This window comes from Ascidiella aspersa, chromosome 5 (genome assembly GCF_963924565.1).
Source record: "Ascidiella aspersa chromosome 5, kaAscAspe10.2, whole genome shotgun sequence".
Classification (NCBI taxonomy): domain Eukaryota; kingdom Metazoa; phylum Chordata; class Ascidiacea; order Phlebobranchia; family Ascidiidae; genus Ascidiella; species Ascidiella aspersa.
The window spans coordinates 21223247-21243362 of NC_139451.1; the positions used below are offsets into that span (position 1 = coordinate 21223247).

Genomic DNA, 20116 nt, shown 5'->3' on the forward strand with positions numbered 1-20116 from the left:
ACGATTGAATAAATAATCTGTTTAATATATGCTCCGCTATTTTTGTTCTAATTAAACCTCTTTTTATAGTTTATTCTTTCATAAAAATTGATTGGGCCACAGAATTTTTGTGCAACGAAAATGGGCCACGAAAGAAAAAGGGTTGAGAACCACTGGTCTAGTATTTGCTTGGCCGATTTGGGCCGCATTTTTTTTATATAAACGCCATTTTAACCACGCCGCGACCGGGGTTTAAATAAATATTAAATATTATTATAAGTAGCCTCGGCAGCTGGAAGTGGGAAATCGCAAGGCAATTACGACGTCCGGGCTCGAAAAAGTTTTAAAGGTATGTGGCTTGAGTCGGATTTTTTGGGCAAGTGTGCCCAATAATGTCCAAACAGGTCTGAGAACTAACATGGCGCGTTGTTCGAACAACATAAAATGACAGGGTCGATACGTGGAAAGTCATTTTCTTGCCATTTGCCAGCAAGTCTGTTCAAGCAATTTGAATACTTACGACTGAAAATAAACACTATGAAGTACTAGTTTAATTACACACTTTTTTTTATCTTAATAGAGGTCGTAAGCGCCATTGTTCATCGAGGGTGTATTGGCAAACAAGGGTTTTATGGATAGGCAACAACCTTCTCGTGACAGTTGCAAAGCAATAAATTTACCAAAAATATTAAAAAAACATTGCTCTTAGAAAAAACAAAGTGGGAGTTTTGCCAGATGCATAAGGTAAGGTCATCTTTGCAACATAAGAAAATAGGTAAACCGACTATAGTGGGAGAAAGAAACAGGTAAGTCGTGGACAACAGGTCGTAAAAATGCCAACCGGTAAACTGTGTCTGTCAGCGCGTGCGAAAAGTCGTTTGCAAACGCATTACACCGCAATCTGCGCCACTCTATTGCGATTTCTAATCTGGCCGGCGTCCATTAAACCCGCGCGACCCCGCATTTAAATCTTACGACAGATGCATTAGCGGCAAGGCCGATTGCCCTAAGAACGAAAAGATCTCCGCGCGGTCCGCTATCATCGTCTTAACTCAAACGCGCGGACATAAAGCAAGCGGTTTATCTCCGGTTGACCTAAAATGCAGGCTGTTTACTATTTTCTAGGACGAGCGCCACCTTCGAAATCAGCAGGCAAGCACAAGATGGACGACGTCCGTTATTCGCAAGTAAACGAATAGCGCTTAACTGCGTCGTTACTCGTTGCATCACGAAATTCGCACCTAACGTAGTGTAGTAGAGCGCTGCTTTGCAGTAGAGCGTTGCTTGACCATTTCAACGAAGCAGCTGCAAGCTGGACTTTAAGCTGCTAACCCGATTTAGCTGCACGACATCGGATGGAAAAGTCCCGATTAAGCGAACACGATAGGTCCGAAAATGAACATTTCCAGAAACGCAAAAGGAAATCACGATTCGTGGGACAACCAGCAAATAATGGCGATGGCCTTCACGCGAGAGCCGGCGACGCCACAGTCTATTGTTTCTTCATTGGCTAAAGACGCGCAACGCAAGGAAAACAATGGCCAGCAACTGACGGTGCTTGGTATAATCGGGGCGATTAAGAGCGCGCGTCTATTTCTTGGCGCGGGCCCTTCCGTGACGTCATCGTTTAACGTCACAACCCGGTCGGCTCGATTGTTGCGAGATAATGCGCCGGCCTCGCTAATGGGCCAACAGGGAAACGGCCGCAAACTTGTGGCGTGGTTTACTCCATGTTGCACGCGTAACTAAGGACAGGAAATCAAAACTAACGGTCGAGCGAACGACACAGGTTGAATTAACAAACTGCACCTCAAGAATAAACAAAACAAAAAAGTTGATTAAATCACATGTGTGCGAAAGGAGAATGTGGTGGAAAAATATTAACGATGCATTCTCCAGTTTAATAACCGTAGGATTTCCAGGCTCCCTAACGGGTTTATCAAAAACATTAAAATAAAAACTAACATTACGCACATAAAAAATTGATGCTCAATCGTCGTTGGCATTTTGTTATTTGCTAGCAGCAACAGCAGCAGTTGTCCAAGTTCGGCTTCCCGGTATTTTTGGTTAAGTCTCCAAATAGAATTTTTTTTCAGTGTTTAGCTCTCACAAACGACGGAAATGTCGCCCTCCATCAACGTGTGTTATCCGAACCGCGAGCAACCCGTTTTTTTCACTTTAAAGCTAACCCATGCTAATTTCAGAAAGGCAATCACACGATTGGCACGTCAACGCATTGGCGCGCTAAACTAAAAAGAAAAATCGCCCAACTTGGCGTTTGGCCAAACACGAAAGGCACATTTGCATTAAACAGGGAAAGCGCCACATCAAACAGTGATTACTCGTCCCCCTTTTTTCGTGTTTAGGCTGTAACCGCCTAAAAGTTAAAAACTACTTTAAAATAAAATCACCAATACGCGTGCACTGACCGGTTTTGTTTTACGTCAATAAAATTGTTCCACGGGACACCACCACCAATCAATTACCGAAGCCTTTCAAAAAAATAAGGAAACTAATGCCCGGCCCTTGTCCGGATACACGGTTGTACGCCATTAAGCTTGCAAGTTTTTGCAAGTGCCCGACCTTGCGGCGTGTAGTGCTCGCTTGTTAGGGTTGGCGCTATAACCATGTTCGACATGCTAGCGGCAAGATTGAGGTGGACGAAGGGACGCCATGCTACCAGGGCTCAACTGGGCGTTGGCTCTTGTCCGGTCGTGCAGCCCAGCTCTACTGCTGTTAACTTGCTTCGCTTTAGAACAGACGCTTGCAATTGTTTTAGCCGCATCACGTATAGATTCTATTGTGCCGCCAAAAATTGCCCCGTGTCGTAAACAAGCATATCCTGCACAGTGAATGTCGCTGTCGTTAAATGTCACGTAACACTTCGTTTGAAATCACTCAACAATTCAGATAGTTGTATAAGTAAATAAAGACAAGAAGACTCGTTTCTGATTTTTTTTTCGGAAGATCTACCGGCCCACAATACAGTAAAATATCTGAAGCATAGGGAAAGGCCATATTGCAAGATCTGGAATGGTCGGTTGGTTTCCTTGCATATCACACCGCAGCTATCAACATATATCCAAAAACGCACACGGTGTCCGTTGCATAAGCGTCGACATTGTGGTTAAATATTTAGAACATGCGGTCTGGTTTTAAACAACCACACGATAAGGATAACGCCTTGTAATTGGTTTGGCCTAATGTCAGTCGAGGCTGCGGTCTTCTATACGTAAAAGAAGCAAGCAGCAATATATGCTTAAACAAACAATCTTAGCAATAAGTCGAAAATTACCGCAATACCTTTTACCAACGCTTGCAATTGCAGTCGAGCGTTTTTATGGTGGAGAAAAACACTGGGACAATAAACCGATGTAAACAGTGGGCTAAATAACTGACGCATCCTGGTAGAACAGTATCGACCTTTATTGTGCATCAGGGGATGGCAAAACAATGCAATCGATCGCCAAAAACTGATCAACTTAGGCGTGCCCTCTTTCCAAAAAATATCAATGTAGGTTGCCTTGGTAAGCCTAATAACTCCCCTGTTATACGTCGAATTACCAGCAGCAAATTAGTACTGTGAGATGCATAATACGATTTGAGTAAAAATCATTTATATCTTTCTGGACATTTAAATTAAGAGTGGACTTGTCGGAAAGAGCATTGGGCGCTACTGAAGCATACTTAGCAAAGAAAGGGTAAAAAAGAAATACCACTTCAAGTGGTCCATGTAACTTGAGAGTAACTTTGTGTTGTTGATGTTGTGAAACACATCACAGAGGCTACGTGGTCTGAATTAACTGAATTGTGTTTTATAGGCGAGCCCCTTTGGAAAAATCACGAGACCGAAAAATGGGAATGCGGGTCTGCATGGGGGAGGGGCAGGTGTGCTGACATGGTTAGCATCTGCAAATCTCAGTCATTAATCTTCGTGGCTGGCCAATTAAAACAGTGGCTTGACGCCCAGCACCTGCAATTAAGGTAAAAGAATTTTATCCGGAAATAGGCCGCGGTAAATTGCCGAACCAACAAAACAGGCCCGTCAAAAATAAAATTGTGAACAAGGCAAAGTAATAAGCCTAACAAGAGCAAGAATCGAATGTTTTGAAAGAAGGATAAAAAAAGGTTTCAGCTGTCGTTTTATGTAACTGAAAAAATCGCTAAAATAGAAGTAAGAAGATGGACAAAATATGGTCGAGGGCTTTCCTTTTTAAAAACGTAGCGAAAAAATAACTTGATTGCAACCAACGGCGGAGAGGCTAAAACGAAAACAGTGTCATGTGTAAAGGCCGCTGTCGCGTAGTTATAACTCTAATATAATTGGGCCCATCGACCAACGTCGAAACGTTAGAATGTCGCAAGGCTAAACTCGATTACAATCGATTGCACTTGGAAAAAGACTCGCGTATTTCGTAGCGCGTAGAAAAATCGCAAAACCGCTTCACAAAGGAATCTAAAACTGTGCGACGTTAACAGCCACAGAATTAAGTGAGATACCCGACAATGGTTTGCCACAGAAAACAGACCACAGCCCTAGCCGCCAATCGAGAGAGAAAATAGACGTATCAAAAGCCGCGCGAATTAAGTAGAAAACGTCTTTCGCTGTGCACTAGTAGCAAACCAGCCGGCACAAAGGTGGACCACATATCCGCAATTGGCAGCGACCTCAGTAGCGCAAGCGACCCGTTAACACAACAAACAAGACGGAAAATCGTCCGCCGTTAGGGCCTCGAATAAAACCGAACAGCAGGCGAAGATGAATAGATAACCGCGGAGCGAGCATGGCTAACTCCCCCCCCCCCCCTCCCTCAAGTCCAAACGGTCGCCATGGCAGCGATGAATAATGTATGGCGAGTTGTCCAGTTGGGGGCAATCCTTCTCGTGCCCTGAATTATTGAAAGGCGGCCAGGTTTCTTTGCCAACACGCAAGAGAGAGCACACCCAGTTTTGAGGCGATACGCTGCTGTTGCCAAAGTACTGCCGCAAATAATTGTCATTGTTTTGCTTTCCAGGGGCTTATTCAAAATCAGGAGCAATTTGGTCGCGCTCAACGCATTGAAAACTATCAAATTAGCATTCTCAGCGTTGCATTGAGTACGTACAACTCCCAACGGCACAACTTAATCTAAACAGCCAGCAACAGAAAGAATAGACCACACCGACTCGTGTTATCAGGTACGACTGGTGGGCTGTTACAGGTAAATTGGAAGGACTGCAATCACGGCCAGCAAGGAGTAACCGCGGCTTGCGTAACAGAGCAGCCGTTCTCCGCTGATTTACAACCCGTCGTTACGTCATCGAATGGCAGCGCTGCGCTTCTTCGTACAAGCAGCAGCCATTTCGCGGCCCGCATATGGCTCGTTTGGGGAGGGGGTGCGGCTCGATTAAAACGAGTGCTAAAAAAAGTCACCCGAAGCCAATCGACCGTTTGATCAAGGCAGAAACAAATCTTTAGCTTTGTGCAAACGTTTAGATGCTGTTAAATTCAAAAGAAAGAAAAAAACTGCTAATAGCTGGAAAACGTTTGCAGTAATACCGTAGAATTGCATCATCAAAGATTTATTGTAAAAATAACTTAGGTCAGCAATTTTAACTTATGATGGTGAGCCATATGGTGAGCCATACAATGGTGATGGTGAGCCATACAATGAGCGGAACACTTGACACAGCTAAATTTAACTTACAAAAGGTTAACACTGTTGATTGGCGTCTGACATCGCTTGATGAGTAAATCAAATGCAATTTCCGCATGTTACCCTCCACATAACACTTGCAATGACATTAAGCGGTAGTATAGGCAGTGGGTTTTAACGCCGTTTAATAACACGGCGATCCACGTGAATGAAAATGAAAACAACAAACGCACAAAGTACGGGAATAAGGTTTTAGTTTTCCACTGTTACGTCGTTTTTAAGTGCACCAAGCTAAACTCCCTGGGCCCAATCGTCACCCCTGCGGTTAGGGCAATGTGATTGGGCGGATCACTTGTACAAGATGCCAACGGAAAAAGGAAACTGCAAACTTCGCTCCCAAGCTCGACAAAGGCGTGTTCCCACGGGACTTAGTCAGAGTTTTCTCACATCACAGGTTAATGATAGATTGTCGAATTTTCGCAGCGATTTTCTAGGCACCCATGGGACAGCATGTTACCATTTACAAGTAACTACAGGCCTGTGTGCGGACAGCAACGAAGTGACATCTGCTTAGGGCACTAGGGCAACCATTTGGCAATGATTTTCTGTTTATTTCTTTAATAAAAAAGACATAAAACAAAACAAACCAGTATTAAAATGTTGTTGGCGTGTCGTGTTTCGAAAATGTGATGCCCCTCGATGAAATTAAATCCACAAAACTGTGTACGTGCGTGCGATCAGCTACGTCGATCTTATTCAACATAAATGACTCAACCACCCTACCAACCAACAACGGTAAACAATAGTAAACTAATTATTTTACAACCTCTTAAAGTGCCTGAACGGACAAAAAAATTCAGGGGAACTAACATAAGAATGGTCTTATTCGGGAGTTGGCGTTTTAAGTCCCCACTGAGGCAAGGCAACGCGTTTTATAGAGCGCAGAATATGATTGACAGTGTGGCACGCAAAAATCCTTAACGGGTCGGCACCAAGTAACCCCGGTTAAAGTGTGGCCATTCAGACAAAGACGAAAAGCGGAAATTAGCGTGTGTGACGGATCACTGGGAGCCCCCATCGCATTGTAACGAGGGTTTATTGCGTGACAAACAACTCGTCAGCGTTACGCTTCGTAATACGACAGCCAAGGGACATACCCAAGCCAAACCCCTAGCGACAACGTCAAAGGAAACGCCAAAGGGCGTCGTCCGAGTGTGCATCCAGTCGAGGTGCGTGCGTGATTGTGCGTGTGCATGTTGCCGTTTGCGTGCGGAATAGAAAACGTCGAAGTTAATTTTCACAGGTCGCGTACGAAACTTGGCAGCCAAGACACTTTAGTTACTAGCGCCTTTCATTAAGGCTCTTGCGAAAACGACACCACCCTTATCTTTTGCATTCTATTTCGGTTCTCTCTCACCAGCCGTGCACGGGTCTGTCGAGGTCTAGTGTTTGGGCTAAAAACAGGCTATTTTTATGGACAAGGGACGAACGATCGAACGCCTTTACGCTACTCGAAAGGGTTGACGAAAATTTGATGGCGTCACAGTCACAGCAAATAGCTTCGCTGGCATTTTAGTCTGGTCTATTGATTTGTTGCCATATGATTTTAAAAGGCATTCACAAAACGTGATTGGTAGGATTTACAAACACAAAGAAGTTTTAATACTTCCTTATTTTTTTGCATTAATAGACTGCATGAATCAAAATAAAACATGGCAAGAACTGATTTAACGATATGAGTAAATCCATTAAAACTCCGTTTTACTTTCCAAGCAGGTTAGAGGTTGTTTGAAAGCGAATTTTTTACGAAACTTTAAGGAAAAATTTCTCGCCTCGAATTAAGAAAAAACAGCCAAAACGTGACCGATCAATGGACTGTGGTGACGCTGTTCGATCTATCAAAATGCTATTCCGCTTTTATGATAAGAAAGGAACTCAACGTAGGAAATTAGGTAACTACAAAAATATTTTAAGAGCGCCAAATTCGATGGCATGGCTGGGTTAGTCAGCTGAACAATACAGCCTGGGCAGCAGCACACCCTTGGCTTTTACGCAGCTTTGTATGCTTTCGCCCGGTCGTTTAGACCGAAAAGTTCTTGCAAAAGGCTGTGACGTCGAGCACGCCATTAGACAGCGCGGAAAAACAAATAGCGGAAAGGCAATTGCCTCTGTCCGCTCCACCTGCGCTTGCTGAATAAATAAATGTCGACGATTTATGTTGCGCGTAGCCTGGGGCACACAAGACAAACGGTTCTTAGTTGGTGACCGAGTCGGGCTCGGCTTCCAAATTGCCATTTCGGTAACAAATAGTCTGGCGTGTATCCACGGGCTATTAGGGCGGCCCTGACTTTCCAAATCGGGCTGCTGTCTCTAAGGGACACGCGCTCCCTTCGGGTTTTACGAAAAGTGCTGTTAGAAACTGCAGCAGATTTGCCTAACCTCTTAGTCAATGCAAAAAAAATGCAATTGCAACGATGGGGAGCCCACATAAACAAACATTTGTCACCTTGGGACCTTTTTATCTGACGGCAATAACAGCGATTTGGCATTTTGCACACAGACAGCGATTGGCCTGATACGATCAGCCTGGCATCACATGGCGCTTTATTTATGCGCAGATTAACACACAATTGCCTCCTTTTTGGAAAAGCGTCCTAGGTGGTTGCAAACGACAAAATAAAACAACGTTCGCTTTTTATTTAGGGTGCCTGCGAAGGCCGATGGGCGGTAATCGACTATGGTCGACGACGCTTTTCGTTTTGCCCGCCAATTACCAACGGACCGTGAGCTATCAGGGAGGCTTAAAAAAAAGTTTGATAACAACGTCCGAACGAACTTGCCTATCGCTAAATTGAGGTCACAGCCCCACGTCTCAGCGATTGTTAAGCCGTGACAGTAGGGGTTTGGACAGACAACCATCTCCTAGATAAGACCAGGCAAATACGCATGAACGAAATGTACCGAAACACAAGACCATCTGTTGGCCGCGAAACAATGTATTTTTAGACACCCTTCATATCAAGGGTATACAGAGGTCAGATAAAACGGCGAAGCATGGCAAATAAAATACCGTATCCTATGTATCCACCATCGCTGCGGTAAATATGCCAAGCAACGCCTGATTTAACTGACCACTCACTTTAAAATACGGTCAGGGAGTTTATTTCAAATCCGCTTTCAAGCCACACGAAGTACGAAGGCGAGTTTAAACCGGGAGATGTGATGGTTCAAATTAAATCAAGTGCGCGCGCTGTATTAGGCAACAGAACGCAAAAAAACCCGCAAGGCAAATTTTTTCAAAGCCATTTAACCGTGTTGCTATAAAAAATACCCATTGCAGACAACGTCAAACCCGCCAAGGTCAACAAAACCTGGCAGGTAACATCGCAAAACTAGTGCCAGAAAGGCTACAATAAAGAGTACAGCCACACAAGCGAGCACCGATCGGTGGCATAAATTACTGTGGGAGAAGTCGCCCAAAGACGCGCGCGAATTCGTCCTTCCGCCTTTTCGCAGTAGGATTGTCGCAAGGCAAATATTTGCGCTTGGAGACCAAAGTGGGATGGGAAAGCTCGCGCCCGCCTTTGCGCCGTTCACGACAGACTTGTCGCGGCTGTAACAAAGCGCCAAGTCTTGTAAAATCGCTCGCTACAACGTAGTTTCATGGCGCGCGCGCAAAGCAGTGTATGGAAACACTGCGGTGAAAATACGGCGAATTCTATTCCTAGATGCGAATCCCATGTGGCCTAGTTTACAAAAAGGATAACGCTGAGTCTAAGTGTATGCACATTTGGCGGTATGGTGGTTTTTGTCAGATCATTACCTGTGGGTCATTACTGCACAAAAGAGTTTAGAAGGATAACTAAAAATGACAAAGTGATATAGTATCAAATTTTGTGGCAAGTCAAAACAAGTTGAAAACAAAAACACAACACGAGTTGTTGCACTGTATGTTTTCAAATCTAGGTCAGAAAAAAGTCCATTTTTTTTGTTCGAATAAAAAAAAGTGTTAACCTTCAAACTGACTAAACAAGCTTGTTAATAGTGTGTTTAAACCAACAGAGAATCAATATAAAAAATACACATCCTATATATATACAATAAATCACTATAGCACTATAAACAAATATTTAACTCTAAAAGTTTGTGACTTGTGGTGGCAAGAAAGTGCAACTCTAATGGTTCAATCCTTAAGGGTGGCTTTTAAAATATGTTAGATGGTAGTTTAGTGAAGTGGATTACTTATTTGCCGACTTCTATACATAGAAGTTACATATATTAGGTCACTAAAAACATATGTTTTATAATTATATTTTGACTGTGCTCCCAGTACAAAGTAAAATTATTTTAATATCTAAAACTCTATTATGCCTTGTGTCAATATCTAAAAATGCAAATAATTTTAGTGGGTTTCATATTTGCTGTGTTCTAAACTTCAATTTTTACAGATGTCTTTCAGGTTATATTGGCCTCCAGATATTAAGTGTTTTTATATTAGATATCAGTCATATAATACAATAGGGTAGGTCATAGCTATTTTACCCAATAAAAAATGACCTGTTTTTCAACTAGTAGATATACAACACTACGCTTCAGGATGTTTTTTGATCAATACTTAGATTACAAACAAACTACCCCATAGCACAAAGCATCAGACAATAGGAGACCAACACAAGACACAAAGTAGAGAGATAGTAAGACTAAAGATAACAACAGCGACAGACAGCCATTGGGGAGACCAGCTTAATTCTCAAGAGATGGCCATATGGTCATACATTATTCACATTGAGGGAGCATTGGTTATTGATTGAAAACGCAATTATCCTTCCAATTCAAATGAATCTCAACATTATTGCATCCAAAATCTTACATTGCAAAGCCGGGGAATCATAATTTTAAATGTCCCTTTAGGCCACCATTGTTTTCTTTTTTACCTCTGGCACAAATTAATACATAACTTTACAAAGCGTAAAAATAAAAAACTACAGTAAAAAAATACTGAAAATTCTGTTTAACAAACAAATAAGGTCCTTACTCTAAAATTTTATAGAAGTGTCTCCATTAAGAATTTTCATAACTCGCACAACAAAATTTAATTCAGAAGAATTAATACTGTTGGGTTAAAAATACATATTTTTTAAGACAAGGAAGTTGTATAGAAAAGTACAGTTCAACTATTCCTCTTTATAAAACATAACCATATTAAAAATATGGTATTTTTTGCGATGCAATATAACGGATTGGATAACTAGTACAATACATAGCAACAAAAACACACTGTAAAAAATATTTTAACAACTGAAAGTGTTTTGGGAATTACAGGGCTAAACATCAACACATAGTTATTTATAGAGGTGGTTATGGCTTCCTTTAAATAGCATGACTTACTGCGGTCAATTAAGAGTGAATAGAAAAAGAGAGTTAAGGTTCTAATTGACAGTCTTGATGAGTGGTTGGGATAGAGGGGATTGTAGATCAATTAGCCCATTTGGTTGGATATGTCATACATTTGGACTTCATCTTTCAGCTGATATACTTTTTAAAGAAAACAATTTTGCTACATTAAGGTACTGTAATACCAATGATCAAAATGTACTTCTTAGACTTTCGTTTAGTTTGTTACACAAAAAGTCAACACTCTTTTGTTTTAAGTTTTGGCTGATTCAACAGCAAAAAATAAAGATCATTTCCTAATCCAAACAAGAATAGGAAGAAGTGGGCTACACAAACAAGTTAGCATTTTTGGACCTGCCTTCTAACTATAGACAAGTCACCAATGAATCATTTCACTACACAACGCAGTCCAGTTGAAAACAAGAATTAGTTTTGGAACAATGAAGCCACTTGAACATACACAATGATTGAGAACTTTTAGTTGATATTACTTACCTAATAACAAAAGTTTGACTTCTCTTGATTGCTTGTCACCGTCCACCCTAAGGTTGCGATCGATTTGCCTTGACCTCTCATTGGCTGCCTTGTCGTCCGTTGATACTGCGCATCCCATGTTTGATTTGTTCTACATGGACAAGTGTTATTAAACAGTGCATTTAAACTAGACATAACATGCTGACTGCTAAGGAATGTTCCAATACAATAAAGTATGTCTTTAAAAATAAGGTTTCCCACCGCTAAATGGGAATGAATAATGGCAAAATTATGGAAACAATCTGGGTTTATTATTATAGCCATGCCTTGTACGAAAGCTGAATATATATATATTTGGATTAATGTTAAATATAAATGGCGGTTTTACACAGCCCATTTACATTAAAATATTTGTATACTTTCTTATTTGAAGAATTGTTTTAGGCCCTTTATGAAAAAAGAATACAAGGCCCTGCTGTGAGAATTCTTTTAGTTATAACATGTGTTTAAAATCATAGGAAACCAACAGGAGGGCCAGAAATACTTGGGTGGATCAACTGCCGTAATCAGATAAAAACATTTGTTGTGCTCAAAGGCAGTTTAACATAGATCTGGTTTTCAACGAAAAAAAAATATTGCTAATAATAGCAATAGCAAACAATATAACGGATTAAAAAATAATACATGGCCTAAAATGTAAATGTGATTAAAAGCAGAAATTTAGGATGTCACATGGGTGAAAAATTAGCTAAAATGGCCCAACTACAGGCACTAAGTTATTAAGGTTGGTTTCCACAAAATGTAGAGATTTAGCAGACAGCACGATTTAGTTCGGCCATAGTTGCATTGCAACAGGAAGGAACATGGTGGTACTAAGGTATGCCTATAACCTACACATGTCGCCAAGCATGGGAAGTGAATGTATGCTACCAGGCCACGGCGTGTCAGACACATGCCAGTTGCAGCAACGATTAACTAATGTTTAGCCAACCAGCAGAAATGCAAAATTTATATGCAGTAGTTTTTTGTTGTTGTTTTTTTAAGCTCACCAATACAAAAAAAAATTAACCTTTGCAAGTGGAAGTAAAAAATAAATTAGGTAAAGGTTTTTTTAACAAATATAAAAATATTTATAGTTATGATTTGCTTGGTCAACACACTTGACAAATTTTAATCTCAACACTGTTTCCTAAAACAGAAATATACTGGCCACCAACTAGACAAACCCAAACATTAATTTACTGTATTAATTAGAAAAACAACAAACATTTTATATAACCAAACATAATTTAGTTTGCCTGATATAAAGAACAATTTAAATTTTTATTTCAAACACAATAAGGGTTTCCCAACTAAGGGTAAGGCAGTTTTTTATTAAGTTGTGTATGTATTTTAACCTAAAAAGGCTAAGAACAATTTTGTAGGGGCAGTTAAAAAACTGCAAAACTGCAATTCATTAAGGTAATTGGTGACTTGGTGTAGATCGAAAATAAAAGGGTCATACACAGAAACCTAAAACACAAGATTGACAGTTTTAGGCCACTACTGTATTCCAACAAAGAGCAAAAATGGTACAAACCTGATTCTCCCCAACAATGGGGTTGAATAAAATGAAATGTCAGTCGCCTGTTGCAAGCAAACAGATCCCACCAGAGTATCTTGTACAGGTAAAAATCAATACAAAATAAAATAAAACTCCAAAAGTTTGAAGGCCTTTCGGTGAAATATAAAACAGACACGTTGTAGAAGCCTCGGTGTTTAGTAAAATCAACAAAAACTCAGAAACACAGGTGGTGTAAATTGGTTTAATCTGAAAAGTAAACGAAAAGTCAATGCCAAATGTGAGGTGTGCAATATATGTGTATTTTGCCCTGAAAAACATATACTTCAGAACATTAATTGTATGAAAGTGCAAAACTTAAAGTTAGGCATGCCTTCTTTGTTTCCAAGATATATATATAAAGAATTAAGTACAGCATTGGGTGCTGGTCTAGAATCCTACCACAGCATTGTAACATAGAAAAGGTAAAGCATTGTTAAATTATCAAGGTACTTTCTAGCTCAAAATGCTAAAAAAGTACACAACCACTCTGCTCAGCTAATTAAATTTTGATGCACCATGTATATCACCTGTTTACGCTTCCAAGAATGCTGGGCAATGGTCTAGAATTCTACCACAACACACATTATTTAGGTTAGGGTGCAGGTTAGCGTTTGAGTTGGGGTAGGTTAAGTAATGTTATTAAATAATAAATATAATAATACTTTCACCCATCTGCAAAGTGTAAACAGCTGATATACATGGTGCATCAAAATTTAAATAGCTGATTAGGCTGGTTGAGTAATTTTTTTTAACATTTAAGCTAGAAAGTACCTTAATAATTTAACAATGCTTTATTTTTTCTATTACCGTAAAGTGATTTAAGAAAAACTATGAATGCAGGAAATGGATTATATCAGTTTACAAAACTGACACAGTGATTAAAAATATCGGACAAATATTATAACACTAATTTTGTTATCCATGGAAAATAACGGTCTTTCCAACGAAATCTTAAAGCTTTTAAATAACAAAAGAAATAACTATTACAGTTAAGCAACAGACAATTTTAACGCTTGACATCACAACATGGTTACATGATAAATCGAAAGTTATTTTACAGTTTGCTCTCTCCTTGTCGACTTATTATACACGTCTATTCAAGAATGCGCATTACATCAACAGTCGTTACAAAACTGCTTGGTGGTTTTACGTTTTAAAACGTAACACGCACTACTGCCACACCTGTCAAAAAGAAAATGTTGCCTTGCAAAATTTACAACAACGCTTGTCTACTTGGCGACCCTTATCCTGTACATTTGCTTCTACGAATACGCCCTAAACAAGCGGCTATTGATTGTCTGGAAAGAAAAAAGACCACCGCTGGGCAATTTCTTTGTTTCTTTATTTCTCCTTGGCGGTGTTAGCAATTTCCAGCGCGCTGCGTTTTTCAGCAGCGCCATGAAATTGGAATCGATCGAGGACCCCGCTCATTTACCGCTTCTACAAAAATCGATATTCCAGAGTGCTGGTTGGTTATAGAAAAGAAAGAGGAGATGCCAAGTTATTTTTTCAACGACCTTCCGTTTTCCTATCGCCGTGTTAACCGCTGTTTTTAACCACAGTTTGAAGAAAACCCTCGACCGGTTACCGCGTGTTTTGCTTTACTCAAATTATGACGTCTCCCCGAGCGATTGTGATTGGCTGAAAGTGGTTTGAAGCGACAAACCAAATTTCGGCAAGGTTTTCATCAGTTAATAATTGACTCCGCAATTTTACGACAATTTGTCCTATTTTGGGGTAACAGAACAATCAGACTGAATTAGAAAATGTAGATAATCTGTAAAAATGATAAAGAGAACTTGCACAAGATAATGGGTCCTGATGTTTTTTTGTTTATACATGGCTTTTTGTGCAGAGGCTCACTTTTTTAAAGCCTATGGAATCTTGGACACAAACAGAAATCTTGTTCATTACTTAAACGACATAGCATTTGCCATGTCACGCTTTAAGCTGCTGATGCAACACTAAAATGATTGATGTACAAATATATGGTGATGACCAGTTAAGGAACATGTAAGTTATGGGACTTGGGATACGTCAAAGATTTATTGCTGCATAAAATGTTCTCGGGCGTTTGAATTTGTCAATGGAACACCAAAAATCTTACACAAGGCGATGTTATGTTTGGGCGGGTTTATTTTTAGCCAGCGGAGACTACGGCTGACCCGTTTCATGCAAACCATTGTTTCTCGTCAAGACAGATCAGTCGGTTTCGATATTTTTTTTTGGCTAAAACCAAACACTTTTGAAAGATTTAAGACAGTTAGCAAGATACCGTAACCATTTAGTCAGGTTCGGGTGTATCGAAGTCCTTTGTTTTTACTTTTTATAAAACAAACGTTAGGAATAAAATTTCATTTCACGTGCAACATAAATGTAAATAACTGGCTGATTCTGAATTATCAAATAAACTAGCAAAACAATTTTTAGGCTTTCCCTTATAAAGTTTTGTCATAATTTAACGTATAAAACAACTATTTCAAGAAACAAGAAGAAAGTGTGCAAAAACATGCTGTGTAATATCGTGTAAAAAACATATAACTTCATTATATCAAAAAACTTTTATTTATAAATAGCTATTTTCATTGCAGCTATCTAGATTCTAGACTAGAGTTAAGCTACCATGTTTTTGGCCTGAAAATTGGGATGCTATAAAACAGTCCCCAGTTATACCATTTTTTGTTGTCATTAAAGAATGGAGTCACAGAAATACGTCATAAGTGTCACCAAACATTTGACTTAATGAGGACCGTTCATTGCCCGTAAAATTATAGCGCGAATGTGCCATTAAAAGTAAGACTAAATGTTTTCCGGTTGTTCATGACGAATTAGGAAGTCGAATATTTTTCGAGCAAGAAAGTTCGCTGTTATAAGATTTATTTTTTTGGCACAATGCTCATGCAGACAGCTTGTAGCCTATCTTGACAAATTTTACACCGCGAAAAACACTTGAAAAGCAGACCAATCAAAGCAAATTATATTCGTGTAATATATAGCAAATGTTAGCTGGCTAAAAAGCGGGACATTTTTGTAAACATGCGTGAAACCGGGTCAAAGCCCTGTCCCACTTAAATCGGCACGTATTGCCAGCCTAATTGTATCCTACCAATGCAAAGTCAATTCCTAATATAACCTTGTTGAATCAGGTTATTTTACATCTTCTAAAACAGGCGTTCTTAAACTGGGGTCCATGGTCCCCTTGGAGGTCCATGAACTAGTTTCAGGCGGTCCATGAAGCCCAAATTGTAATATTAGGCTACTGTATATTTAAGAAGTAATCAATTTTTAAAGGCAACAGTTTAATTAAAAATGAAACGGTTTTGCACTGAATGTATTTCGACTCCATTTTACTTTCACGTTTTTGGACTAAAATCAACACATTTATGAATTCTATTGTATTGTGACGTCAATTTATGAGGTCATTTTTGAAAAGTTTTTCCCTACCGTGGCACACGCAAAGCAAAAAATGAGGGGTCTGCAGTAAAAAGTTCAAGAAAACCCTGTATAAAATCCATAATGTAGAATCTAAAATTTTAGAATCTAAAATGACTGTTAGGTGTACGAGTAACAGTTCATCAGACGCAGATCCAGGATTTTCGTTTGGTGTTGGACATAATTTTTTTCAGAAATGACGTTAAAAAGTTACACCATAACGTAAAGTCATATATAGTCACACCAAAACGTGACGTTACAAAGTTATATCTTAACGTGACGTCATAAAGAAGGGACCTTAAGAACCCAACACGGTTAGTTTATTTTGTTTAAGGTTACAAAGGTGATGCAAAAGCTACATTATAAAGATGTTATCGATTCGCACAACGCGAAAAAATGACTTTTTAACGTTTAAGTTGCTTACTCTTTAGTTTTCGTGAATGCGATGAGAGCCACGACGCCTTTGGGATAAAACCATTTTACAAAATAGACTTAGACATACTATACAAACGCAATACAGATTCACACAAAGCGCAAAAAATGCATTTACGTAGTTAAAATATGCAAAAAAAATAAGTTTAGGGGGTACGCATGGCAACGTTAAATAAAAATAATCAAGCGTTTATTTAACACTTAACATGCAACGTAGTGTCAAATTGTACTTCCCTTGAACCACACGCGAGACCGACATATTCGTTCTCGCCTTTGAAGCAAGCGCTTTGATGGAAGGAAACAGCAGCGGGGCGAAAGCAAATAAAGTTCGTGACTGGAGCAAAGTGTTTCCATGTGGTAACACTAGTGCTTTTTTAGCCCTTTCGGCATTCCGAGTTTGCTGTTTGTTTATGCAGCTTGACGATGACCGTAACTTTACGTTTAACGTGGAGAGAATTGGAGGGCTTGCTGATGGGCCTCTCGAAAAGACTTATCGTCCAGCAAAACAGGCCACTTTGATCCTTTGCGGCTATAAACACTATGCATTGCAATGACTAATTCGATTCACATATTTCGTGTCGAACACAAAACTAACATCTTTTGTTGAAAGTCAGTGTCTCAACTTTTCTAAATGTGCCTGATTTTACGTTGCAATTAAATTTACACAGAAAATTCATCAAAATGACGCACGAAAAAAAATAACCTTCAAGAGACCACAAAAAATAAATTCCATATTTATAATAAAAAAACAAAATAAACATTCCTGTTGTGAGTGATAAGGTAAAAATAATTATATATTTGCTTCGACTGCGTTTTATTTTAAAAAGAATCATGTTCAACTTTTGCTTTTAATACTTGAAATAGTTGCTCTTTACTGCCTCTAGTGCAGTGCTTTTCAACCCGTGGGATGGTACGCACTTGCGCGGATGACAAACGTCGAGCGGATAAAAATGATTCATAATTTTCATTATGTGTAATGCAGTAATGAAATAAGGCTCTCTTATGCATTACAGATACAGCAATCAAGTCTCTCAGTTGTTTAGTGCAGCTATCTACTTTATATCGGTTAAGGCCCACGGTTTTATTACACAAACCCTTTCATTCTTTTTTCACAAATAGGAATACTAAAGGTTACAAACTTATTGTGCTTGTTTCTTGCGGATAAAAAACTTTCCGAAATAACAAAGTGCGAACTGTTCTTTTAAAAGTTGTAAAGCACTGCTCTAGTCAAGTGTATTCAACGATTGCAGTAAAGCGTTCGAGTTTTTTTCCCGATTGCAAATTTCGCCACGTTACTATTAGGTCAGGTGGCCACATTAAAAAATGAAACAACTGGCAAAAATTCTATGCAAACTAGCCCGGGTGCCGTACCGAAATTACATAGTAAGTCCAGATACCACTTTAACGTGCTGCATCTCATGAAGCAAGCAATATTCCCCACAATTAAAACATTTTATAGGTGTACGCGTGCGCCGTGCGGCCTATACGACATACTATCATTTTCCGTTGCTCATGCTTGTTTTAGTAGATTTAAGAAAGTATCTTTAAGATATTTTTAAAGTGACTTGACTTGCACTAGGCTTCCACTAGCAATTTGGTAAAAACAAATTGATTTAGATTCAAGTGATTTTGTGGATGACTTGATGGCTTGGACTCGGGTTGCAAGGTAATTTAAAATAGTTTTTCTTATACAATTTGGTTTTTAGACAATTTTTACTTACTTAACCAACAATCCTAATTCGCTTTGTAGTGTAATTAAACCGGTATTGAAGAATTTTTTTTAGCCAAAGCCATCTTACAAAGATTACCCCCTTACAAAGTTTTGCATAGCCTACATAATGTACATTGTCCGATGATTTTAGTCCCGTCGTAGATTTTAGGCTACAGCATATTGGGCATTATTATTCCGTTGATCTTAATTCTATAATTCGGCTATACATATTAGCTCTCTAGAAGATTTGTAAGTACAATATATACACTGTCTTAGTACGAATTTGCTTATTTATAAGAAACGTGCTCGTTTATGGGCAGATTTTGTGGTGTTTTGTTTTTTCACAATCAGGCCACTGTGACCGTTCATATGGAAGTCCATTATAAGGTACTATAAAACCGGGGAATTTCAAAAGTTTTAACCTTACTAAGTTTACTAGAAGAATCACACTAAAGCTTTCATTCAAGATTAAGTCGTAACCTGCCACGACATCACAAAATCAGCGTTCTAGTGTAACCGCCAACTCAAAGCAGCGTTCTAGTGTGGTAACCGTCAACTCAAAGCAGCGTTCTAGTGTGGTAACCGTCAACTCAAAGCAGCGTTCTAGTGTGGTAACACTCAACTCAAAGCAGCGTGTGGTAAACTATTACGTAATATTAGACCGTCAGCTTTTTTATTTCGTATTTTAGAAGATGCCCGGTTTATGATTCTTTTTGTGTGTTCACCTTGGGCCGTGGGGTGATTTTCTCATGTTAGACTAGGAAAAACTAAGCCCTATTTTAGTAAGGTTGTTGCCGCCTAAGAAAAAAAATTAAATTTGACTCAAGCAAAAATTTATCACCTAAAAAAAGTGTTGACGTATGGTTGTTTCCCGTCGCGCTCCCGCTTAAGCCTGCGTAGTTTTCGGTATGGCCGAAGGTCGTGAGTTCGAATCTCGCTACAGGCTAGTTGTTTTTTATAGCCTGTCCTGTTCACATTGTTGGTCGACAATTTTGGTTAGTCTGAGATGGCTTTCGGTCTAGGCCAGTGGTTCTCAACCTTTTTGCACCGCGTACCACATCGAGGTTTTATGATCTTGTTGCGTACCAACAAATTGTCAAAAAACTTTACTTAAAATGTATAGATAGAATTATTAACAGGGGCGGATTAGCTTTTTAGTTATTTAGAAACAAGCGGAAATTTAGAAAACCCGGAAATTTAGAAACAAACGCGGCCCACTACTTTCGAAAAAGTTTCCCTTTTTTAACTTTGCAAGATACCGGTAGTCAAGTTTTGTGATTCTTTGTTGTTTTGCTATAATGTCATAAAGGAAATTTGCAACTATTTTCCGGAAAGATAATAATTCCTGTCATTGATGAGGCATAAAATATTTAACTATACAATCATTACGATGAATGTACAGTTTATTACAATAGAAAAAAAACTATAATTTAATTGAAAACGTACTACGTACCA

General features: G+C 39.3%; 1 protein-coding gene across 2 annotated transcripts in view; it reads right to left on the reverse strand.

The window, feature by feature from the left end:
• LOC146145366 (guanine nucleotide-binding protein G(i) subunit alpha) overlaps positions 1 to 13288 on the reverse strand; it is a 31626-nt gene extending 18338 nt beyond the window's left edge. For both annotated transcript variants that reach the window (XM_083390436.1, XM_083390435.1), the window contains exons 1-2: positions 13063 to 13288; positions 11505 to 11634 (exon numbers count right to left, since the gene is read on the reverse strand). In XM_083390436.1, the coding sequence (XP_083246562.1) occupies positions 11505 to 11622 (118 nt within the window). In that variant the 5' untranslated portion in view covers positions 11623 to 11634; positions 13063 to 13288. The remainder of the gene's footprint in view (positions 1 to 11504; positions 11635 to 13062) is intronic.
• Between the last annotated feature and the right edge of the window lie 6828 nt (positions 13289 to 20116).